The 10,511-nt window shown below is 41.4% G+C and overlaps 1 protein-coding gene across 1 annotated transcript; it reads right to left on the bottom strand.

Annotated features, from left to right (window-relative positions):
- Positions 1 to 6,329: 6,329 nt before the first annotated feature.
- LOC118399017 (prostate stem cell antigen-like) lies at positions 6,330 to 10,093 on the bottom strand. The gene is made up of 3 exons (XM_035794779.2): positions 9,716 to 10,093; positions 7,665 to 7,784; positions 6,330 to 6,818 (listed from the first exon to the last, which is right to left on the bottom strand). Exons 1-3 carry the CDS (start codon positions 9,765 to 9,767, stop codon positions 6,607 to 6,609), a joined length of 384 nt encoding a protein of 127 aa, XP_035650672.1. The 5' UTR covers positions 9,768 to 10,093; the 3' UTR covers positions 6,330 to 6,606.
- Positions 10,094 to 10,511: the final 418 nt, after the last annotated feature.

The following is a 10,511-nucleotide window of genomic DNA, read 5'->3' as shown; positions in this document are numbered from 1 at the left end:
CTCTGTCTGCTGCTCTCTCCCTGCCTTGAGACTGACCATCAGATGCAGGCACCGTCAGCCCAGTAAAATAAAGATAAAACGCGAATTATTTAAAAGTATGCTCACTCAGTTATTCCTCACAAGCAATACAACAACGGATCTATTACTGGAGTAATCAAATAGCCTACCTCAAATGTTTAAATATAATTTAAAAAAATGGTCCGAACAACAATGGGCAAAGCCAATATGCAGTGATGATGTATTGATCCTATAGCTTACTGCACACACCTCCTCATTGCTACGGTACTGTTTTTAATTGGTTAATGTTACATAGGTTTACGTTTTTTAAGTCATACAAAAAAAACAAATAAGAGTGGTAGATCTCGGCTTGCATTTTGACTCAAAGTGATCTTGACTCAGAAAAGGTTGGTGACCACTGTTCGAGAGTTATTCCTGTTCACACTATCAACGTTTCCCTTTACTGTGGCAATTGTGATCGAATAAATACAATATTAGACACTTTCAATGCAACATACCCAAACAAAACGGAACTACAGTATCCAAGAGATTTTGTTGTAGGCAGAATGCATCGAAATAGGAGTATATTGCATTGACACGAACTTCTCAGCCCCTACTCTACACAGACCGGCGCGGCATAAACAATCAGAGCTGGTGTAGACCTATATGCAAATAGGCCATTTCCATTCACTTTGAACTGGAATGTGTTTACAGAATGAGCGGTCGTGAGATTTGCTTGTTTTGAGATCAAAGTGAGAGCTGCATGTAGCAACGTGTGCACATTTTGTTCATATCCTTTTGCTAGTTAGTGAGACATTATTTGCCCAGTTATAGATAATCTGTAGTCAGCAATAGGAGATTGATTACTTCCTGCAAGAGCGCAAAACGTGTACATTTCTAGAGGTCTTTGAAAAGCGAGTCATTTAGAGCTTTTTTCTCTTAAAGGGGCAGTGTTGTATTTTGAGACAGGCTTGAATAAACTACGTAGCAAATAGGCAGATGGTAGCATAATGTGTCTGATTCTCTGTAATAATGGTATGAGAATAATAATGGATTGTATTCTCTAAAGTGGTGTCTTGCATCAAACAACACAACAGCATTTTCAGAAGCACAAGTGAATGAACAGGTTGCATGTTTTGTTCTTTCAAAAGTCTCAATGGAATGTATACATTTGTTGCTACTGTAAGATTAATGATATAACAGCTATTTTCGTGTTAAACTGTTATGGGATGCATGGTTTTTGGTGGTAGGCCACTCTGGTAGGCCTACATTTTGATTGAATAGCCACAGTAGCCCACATGACCAATGTTAAAACTGTAACTTAAAGCCGGTACAGACTCGGTGTTCACAGTAAACAGGCACTGGAAGTTGCAAAGAATTTTCACCATGTTCAAGTTGGCTCAGTGCCGGAAAATATTTGAGGGAACATTGCTCATGACTATTTTTCAAAAGGGACCAAGTCTTCATTTCAATGCAGCTTGTTGGATTCTAGTATTTTCCTTTACTGAAGCTTGTAACAACTATTACCTTTTATTGTAAAATTAGATTAGATTTAGATTAGATTAGATTAAACTTTATTGTCATTGAACAAGTACAAGTAAACTACAACGAATTGCAGTTATCATCTGACCAGAAGTGCAAATAAAAGAGTGCAAAAAATGTACAAGTGAAACATTTAAGCACAATGTATGTCATTAAGTGGGATGTATAAGTGTGCAATGAAGGCAAATGGCAAGTCTAAATGTGCAATGAAGGCAAATTGAAAGTGCAAGGAGCCATGCAACTGAAATGTAGTGAGAGCAGCAATGAGGTTACCGAGGTAGACATGTTCATGTACAACTGAAATATGTCCTTAATCAGATGTCAGCAATGTCAGAGTCCAGTAGTACGGTGAAGAGTGCAAAGAGAGTAGTGCAACAAGGTCCCTGAGAGGCAGTACTAAGATGTGGACGGGTGGATATGGCCAGTGCCGTGCCACAGAGTTAATCAGGGTTACAGTAGCTGGAAAGAAACTGTTCTTGAGCCTGCTAGTGCGGCAGCGTAGAGACCTGAACCGCCTGCCTGATGGTAGGAGGGCAAACAGTTTGTGGCATGGATGTGAAGGTCACCAACCGGTCGATCGCAATCGATTGGTCGATCTCCCAGAGGCATTTCATTTCTCCCAAACATTTATGTTAAAAAAAACAACGATAAAGCCTTGTGTTCCTATTTTATTGTATTCGTCTCGGGCTGTTGATGGTAGGTGCACCCGATTCAGCTGCTCTGTGCGCCCGAATGCGAACTGTTGCCATTTTTAAGCGTTTCGTGTGTTTGAAGCTACAAACGCTGCTTTCCCGGCGGCCCCAGAGAGCAAATCAAGTGCACACTTTGTTTACCGCTCGCCAATCGGATGGCTCAGATTACAGTGTCCGCAGTTAACGTAGCAGGCATACAATAAAGCTATAGCAAATTTGATACTGTGAGATTTCAAACCATTTAAAACCATGACTAGAGAGAGAGACTGTCTTTTGGGGTATTGAATATCAATTCATATTTCACGTTCTCTGTTTATAGGAGTAACAACCTGAATTTGTGCGTGAGGCAGAAAGAATGCGTTGCGACTCGAGTTTCGCCATCAAGTGGAGGGAGACTGTCCGTTTTTGGTCAGTGTCAATTGAAGAAAGGGTGAGCGGAGTGATATTGAGAGGCGGACTCTGTCTGCTGCTCTCTCCCTGCCTTGAGACTGACCATCAGATGCAGGCACCGTCAGCCCAGTAAAATAAAGATAAAAAGCGAATTATTTAAAAGTATGCTCACTCAGTTATTCCTCACAAGCAATACAACAACGGATCTATTACTGGAGTAATCAAATAGCCTACCTCACATTTTTAAATATAATTTAAAAAAATGGTCCGAACAACAATGGGCAAAGCCAATATGCAGTGATGATGTATTGATCCTATAGCTTACTGCACACACCTCCTCATTGCTACGGTACTGTTTTTAATTGGTTAATGTTACATAGGCTTACGTTTTTTAAGTCATACAAAAAAAACAAATAAGAGTGGTAGATCTCGGCTTGCATTTTGACTCAAAGTGATCTTGACTCAGAAAAGGTTGGTGACCACTGTTCGATAGTTATTCCTGTTCACACTATCAACGTTTCCCTTTACTGTGGCAATTGTGATCGAATAAATACAATATTAGCCACTTTCAATGCAACATACCCAAACAAAACGGAACTACAGTATCCAAGAGATTTTGTTGTAGGCAGAATGCATCGAAATAGGAGTATATTGCATTGACACGAACTTCTCAGCCCCTACTCTACACAGACCGGCGCGGCATAAACAATCAGAGCTGGTGTAGACCTATATGCAAATAGACCATTTCCATTCACTTTGAACTGGAATGTGTTTACAGAATGAGCGATCGTGAGATTTGCTTGTTTTGAGATCAAAGCGAGAGCTGCATGTAGCAACGTGTGCACATTTTGTTCATATCCTTTTGCTAGTTAGTGAGACATTATTTGCCCAGTTATAGATCATCTGTAGTCAGCAATAGGAGATTGATTACTTCCTGCAAGAGCGCAAAACGTGTACATTTCTAGAGGTCTTTGAAAAGCGAGTCATTTAGAGCTTTTTTGTCTTAAAGGGGCAGTGTTGTATTTTGAGACAGGCTTGAATAAACTACGTAGCAAATAGGCAGATGGTAGCACAATGTGTCTGATTCTCTGTAATAATGGTATGAGAATAATAATGGATTGTATTCTCTAAAGTGGTTTCTTGCATCAAACAACACAACAGCATTTTCAGAAGCACAAGTGAATGAACAGGTTGCATGTTTTGTTCTTTCAAAAGTCTCAATGGAATGTATACATTTGTTGCTACTGTAAGATTAATGATATAACAGCTATTTTCGTGTTAAACTGTTATGGGATGCATGGTTTTTGGTGGTAGGCCACTCTGGTAGGCCTACATTTTGATTGAATAGCCACAGTAGCCCACATGACCAATGTTAAAACTGTAACTTAAAGCCGGTACAGACTCGGTGTTCACAGTAAACAGGCACTGGAAGTTGCAAAGAATTTTCACCATGTTCAAGTTGGCTCAGTGCCGGAAAATATTTGAGGGAACATTGCTCATGACTATTTTTCAAAAGGGACCAAGTCTTCATTTCAATGCAGCTTGTTGGATTCTAGTATTTTCCTTTACTGAAGCTTGTAACAACTATTACCTTTTATTGTAAAATTAGATTAGATTTAGATTAGATTAGATTAAACTTTATTGTCATTGAACAAGTACAAGTAAACTACAACGAATTGCAGTTATCATCTGACCAGAAGTGCAAATAAAAGAGTGCAAAAAATGTACAAGTGAAACATTTAAGTACAATGTATGTCATTAAGTGGGATGTATAAATGTGCAATGAAGGCAAATGGCAAGTCTAAATGTGCAATGAAGGCAAATGGCAAGTCTAAATGTGCAATGAAGGCAAATGGCAAGTCTAAATGTGCAATGAAGGCAAATGGCAAGTCTAAATGTGCAATGAAGGCAAATGGCAAGTCTAAATGTGCAATGAAGGCAAATGGCAAGTCTAAATGTGCAATGAATGCAAATGGCAAGTCTAAATGTGCAATGAAGGCAAATGGCAAGTCTAAATGTGCAATGAAGGCAAATGGCAAGTCTAAATGTGCAATGAAGGCAAATGGCATGTCTAAATGTGCAATGAAGGCAAATGGCAAGTCTAAATGTGCAATGAAGACAAATGGCAAGTCTAAATGTGCAATGAAGGCAAATGGCAAGTCTAAATGTGCAATGAAGGCAAATGGCAAGTCTAAATGTGCAATGAAGGCAAATGGCAAGTCTAAATGTGCAATGAAGGCAAATTGAAAGTGCAAGGAGCCATGCAACTGAAATGTAGTGAGAGCAGCAATGAGGTTACCGAGGTAGACATGTTCATGTACAACTGAAATATGTCCTTAATCAGATGTCAGCAATGTCAGAGTCCAGTAGTACAGTGAAGAGTGCAAAGAGAGTAGTGCAACAAGGTCCCTGAGAGGCAGTACTAAGATGTGGACGGGTGGATATGGCTAGTGCCGTGCCACAGAGTTAATCAGGGTTACAGTAGCTGGAAAGAAACTGTTCTTGAGCCTGCTAGTGTGGCAGCGTAGAGACCTGAACCGCCTGCCTGATGGTAGGAGGGCAAACAGTTTGTGGCATGGATGTGAAGGGACCTGATGATGCCTCACGCCCTACACAGACACCGCTTGCGCTGGAGGTCTACGACGGCAGGGAGCTGGGGACCAGTGATGTGCTGGGCAGTTTTCACCACCCGTTGCAGGGCCTTCCGGTCAGCCACGGAGCATCCGCCTAACCACACTGTGGCGCAGTTAGTCAGAATGCTTTCGACCGTGCAGCGGTAAAAGTTCACCAGGATCTTGGGAGACAGGTGGGACTTCTTCAGCCTCCTCAAAAAGTACAGGCGCTGCTGCGCCTTTTTGACCAGGGTTGAGGTGTTGAGGGTCCAGGAGAGGTCCTCGGAGATGTAGACACCCAGGAATTTGAAGTTGGGCACACGCTCCACCTCAGTGCCATCAATGGGAACTGGGGCGTGGCTGCAGCTTTTAGACTTCCTGTAATCCACAATGAGCTCCTTGGTTTTCTTTGCATTGAGTGCCAGGTTGTTGTCAGCGTACCATGCAGCCAGGTGCCTTACCTTCCTGTAGGCTGACTCGTCATTGTCACTGATCAGGCCTACCACCGTGGTGTCTTGAGGATGGTGTTGGAACCGTGTGCAGGAACGCAGTCCTATTCTTCTTTAATGTAGTCTTTTCTCCTACTCAAACGCATCGTCATTTGAAAACATATTTTAAACGTTTTTTCAATTTTCTTCCTACTTTGAATGTATTCTTTCTTCGACATGTTTCCTCCCTTATCTTCACCTTCCATTTCAATCAAAGGCAGTTGCATTTAACCTAGATCACGTTGTGGACATTGAATCAACGACATTTCATTAGATCTCTACAGAGGATGTCAATCAACGTAGTATGAGACTGACATTTCTTTTTAACTTCTTTTGTATGTTTCAATCACCCTGAAAAGACACCGTCATTTCTTAAGTCACATAAAGAGATCGACATTAAAAACAGAATTGTTTTGTTTTGTTTGTCTGTTTATTAATTGCTGCCAGTCATTTTCCAACAAGGTAATGTTAAATATAGCACAGTTGGAAAGTCTAAACATTACAAAGCTAACCCTTATTTAAACAAAGGTTCTTAACAAAGTACCATTTTCATCAACATTATGTTTTGTCTCTAGTTACGTTGTTATTCAAATAGTGTGATATGTGTGTGTGTGTGTGTGTGTGTGTGTGTGTGTGTGTGTGTGTGTGTGTGTGTGTGTGTGTGTGTGTGTGTGTGTGTGTGTGTGTGTGTGTGTGTGTGTGTGTGTGTGTGTGTGTCTATTGTCTGTAAGCAGCTCATGTAAATGAGGCACTGTCAGTTTGTCACACTGTGTATGTCTATACTAAGATTGTTTTGGTTAGTGGGATTCACGCCATGACATATATAGGTTGTGCATGTTATTGTACGATTGTGCATTTTCATATAACATGCAATAAATCAGTATATCAGCCCTGTATGAGAGAGAGAATAGGCAGGATGCACAGTGCACCTCCCCTCCAGATGGGGGCAGCATGGGCCACAGCCCCGTTGCACAGGTCAGTGTCACAGCAGTTGTTGTGGTAGGTGAAGTTCAGGCCTGCAGTATGTTTCTCCCCAGACAGACCACATTGGGAGGGAATGGCACAGCTCTTCTCGTACAGGACCAGACGCAGGGAGCCTGCAGATGGGAGAGAAGGGTAATACCAATAGTACTCAAAACACAGAATGAGTTTAGCACTACTAATAGTCAGTTAACCCAGACTTGGAGTTGGATCCATACAGTACAGTATACTTTATTTCACTTCAGTACGTGTAGGCCTATTTGTCAGTGCACTGACTGAAATAGAGGCAAGAGGAGATGACAGTGGAAATGCTAGACTGACAGGCATTGTGACATACTACTGTCGTCCTAAGAGGCTAAAACAATTGGCCCACCAGGAGTCAGCGGATAGGCCACACCAGCTCTGCATTTAGAAAGGAGTTAAACACAATACATTCAACCACTGCAAATTACTGACCTCCATTGAGTTATGTTACAAAAACTCTTTACCAAGAAAGACATTGTCTGTGTTTTCAGAGCATTCCCTTTCCTCTTATCCTCCTCATATCCTCAGAGGCACACAGAATCCTGTATCCCACCCACTGAGCGCACAGGCTATTTTTTTTTAGATAATTTCCTGGCATCACAGGAATTAGGGAGCTAACGAGAGATAGTGGTGACAGTTGACGTTTTTAGCCAGTCTTTTGAATACCTAGTAGAAAGGCAATTCTAGGCAGGCATAGTGGACCATAAAATATCTCCCACACTTAACTCTTCAACTTCAGTTGACACAACACAATTGCAGTGCCACTCAAGTTTGTTATTCAATCCAACGCACAATCACGGAACATAGGCTTCATTGTATTTGTCATTAACACAATATGTCATGCCACCTCCACCAGAAACCCAATACGGTCCCCAATGCCCACACACGCACGCATGCAAGAATGGATATACACACAAACACCCACAGTCTGCACTCACCTCGCGTCCCCACTGCAGTGCTAGCTAGGCAGCGCTGTCCAGCAGGACACTCCTGGGGGAACTTGAGGCAGTCCATGGGAGAGATGGCAGGAAACACACATGTGTAACAACACAGAGGTGCTAAGAAGGAAGGGGAGCAACATACATTAAGGTTATGTATCAATTATAAGATAAACAGTGCCTTGCGAAAGTATTCGGCCCCCTTGAACTTTGCGACCTTTTGCCACATTTCAGGCTTCAAACATACAGATATAAAACTGTATTTTTTTGTGAAGAATCAACAACAAGTGGGACACAATCATGAAGTGGAACGACATTTATTGGATATTTCAAACTTTTTTAACAAATCAAAAACTGAAAAATTAGGCATGCAAAATTATTCAGCCCCTTTACTTTCAGTGCAGCAAACTCTCTCCAGAAGATCAGTGAGGATCTCTGAATGATCCAATGTTGACCTAAATGACTAATGATGATAAATACAATCCACCTGTGTGTAATCAAGTCTCCGTACAAATGCACCTGCACTGTGATAGTCTCAGAGGTCCGTTAAAAGCGCAGAGAGCATCATGAAGAACAAGGAACACACCAGGCAGGTCCGAGACACTGTTGTGAAGAAGTTTAAAGCCGGATTTGGATACAAAAAGATTTCCCAAGCTTTAAACATCCCAAGGAGCACTGTGCAAGCGATAATATTGAAATGGAAGGAGTATCAGACCACTGCAAATCTACCAAGACCTGGCCGTCCCTCTAAACTTTCAGCTCATACAAGGAGAAGACTGATCAGAGATGCAGCCAAGAGGCCCATGATCACTCTGGATGAACTGCAGAGATCTACAGCTGAGGTGGGAGACTCTGTCCATAGGACAAAAATCTGTCGTATATTGCACAAATCTGGCCTTTATGGAAGAGTGGCAAGAAGAAAGCCATTTCTTAAAGATATCCATAAAAAGTGTCGTTAAAAGTTTGCCACAAGCCACCTGGGAGACACACCAAACATGTGGAAGAAGGTGCTCTGGTCAGATGAAACCAAAATTGAACTTTTTGGCAACAATGCAAAACGTTATGTTTGGTGTAAAAGCAACACAGCTCATCACCCTGAACACACCATCCCCACTGTCAAACATGGTGGTGGCAGCATCATGGGTTGGGCCTGCTTTTCTTCAGCAGGGACAGGGAAGATGGTTAAAATTGATGGGAAGATGGATGGAGCCAAATACAGGACCATTCTGGAAGAAAACCTGATGGAGTCTGCAAAAGACCTGAGACTGGGACGGAGATTTGTCTTCCAACAAGACAATGATCCAAAACATAAAGCAAAATCTACAATGGAATGGTTCAAAAATAAACATATCCAGGTGTTAGAATGGCCAAGTCAAAGTCCAGACCTGAATCCAATCGAGAATCTGTGGAAAGAACTGAAAACTGCTGTTCACAAATGCTCTCCATCCAACCTCACTGAGCTCGAGCTGTTTTGCAAGGAGGAATGGGAAAACATTTCAGTCTTTCGATGTGTAAAACTGATAGAGACATACCCCAAGCGACTTACAGCTGTAATCGCAGCAAAAGGTGACGCTACAAAGTATTAATTTAAGGGGGCTGAATAATTTTGCACGCCCAATTTTTCAGTTTTTGATTTGTTAAAAAAGTTTGAAATATCCAATAAATGTCGTTCCACTTCATGATTGTGTCCCACTTGTTGTTGATTCTTCACAAAAAAATACAGTTTTATATCTTTATGTTTGAAGCCTGAAATGTGACAAAAGGTCGCAAAGTTCAAGGGGGCCGAATACTTTCGCAAGGCACTGTACATCATACTAATGGGGGTATAACACTAACATTGTACTTAAGGTGGAGGGAAAAGAGACAACTCAGCACTAGAGGTATTGCTTTTCTCCTGAACTTTTTGGCTGACTGGCTAATGTATCATTATTATCTCCTGCTATCGCGACATGGGTCGAATCTAAAAAAAAGACAATTGTCCTTGTTAAACAAAAATACTTTGTCATATTGAATTGAGTATTCCTAGGCATGATCCTCCTTTTCTTACATACCTGCCAGAGGAAGACAGCACAGGAAAAGAAGAAACAGTTGTGGATGAGACATCGCAGAAGTCCTAGAAGTTGATCCTTTGGCACTTTGGAAGATATCACAAACTCTTCTGTTGTTTTGGTCAACGCCCCTGCCTAATATCTTCAGCCTTGCTCTACTCCCAAATTGAATTTCCCTTTCCTTCCTTCCAAGTCAGTATCAAATCCATCCAACTCTCAGTCTTTCTCTCGCAGTCAACTACATGTATTTTCCTACTGTGATATTTCCCTCTCTGATAACGCAATAAGTGACCAGATGTCAGTTGTATTGTCCTCAAATGGTCAGTTGTAAATTCCCTCAATCTACCTCCCCATGTCTGGTCCTCTTTATTTCTGACCAACCAGACACATTGGGAGTCAAGGTCTCCACCCAAAACTCTCCTAATTGAATTTGGATGGTAACCGTGTGGTGTGCTAACAATTTGTCAAAATCGGTCTAAAAGGGGGATTTACAGAGGTCCTGCCTTTAAGAAAACAACTAAATGTGGTGGTGATTTATATTGTACTGAATCAAAAATAGCAAGAGAAGTTATACATCATGTCCACAATGAAGTCTACACCCACAGATGTGGATACAGAAGGCACAGTAAAAAGAGTGGAGGGGATGCACTGTATGTGAAACCTACAATATAACATTATGCATTTTACACAAGAGTATTTCTTGCAGAGAAGCTTTTGCATTCAATTTATGCATGAGATAATAAAGAGACAGACAGACAGACAGACAGACAGACAGACAGACAGACAGACAGACAGGGAA

This window comes from Oncorhynchus keta, chromosome 20 (assembly GCF_023373465.1).
Source record: "Oncorhynchus keta strain PuntledgeMale-10-30-2019 chromosome 20, Oket_V2, whole genome shotgun sequence".
NCBI lineage: Eukaryota > Metazoa > Chordata > Actinopteri > Salmoniformes > Salmonidae > Oncorhynchus > Oncorhynchus keta.
The sequence above is the reverse complement of the archived record's forward strand: the minus strand, read 5'-3'. Positions and strand labels throughout refer to the sequence as shown.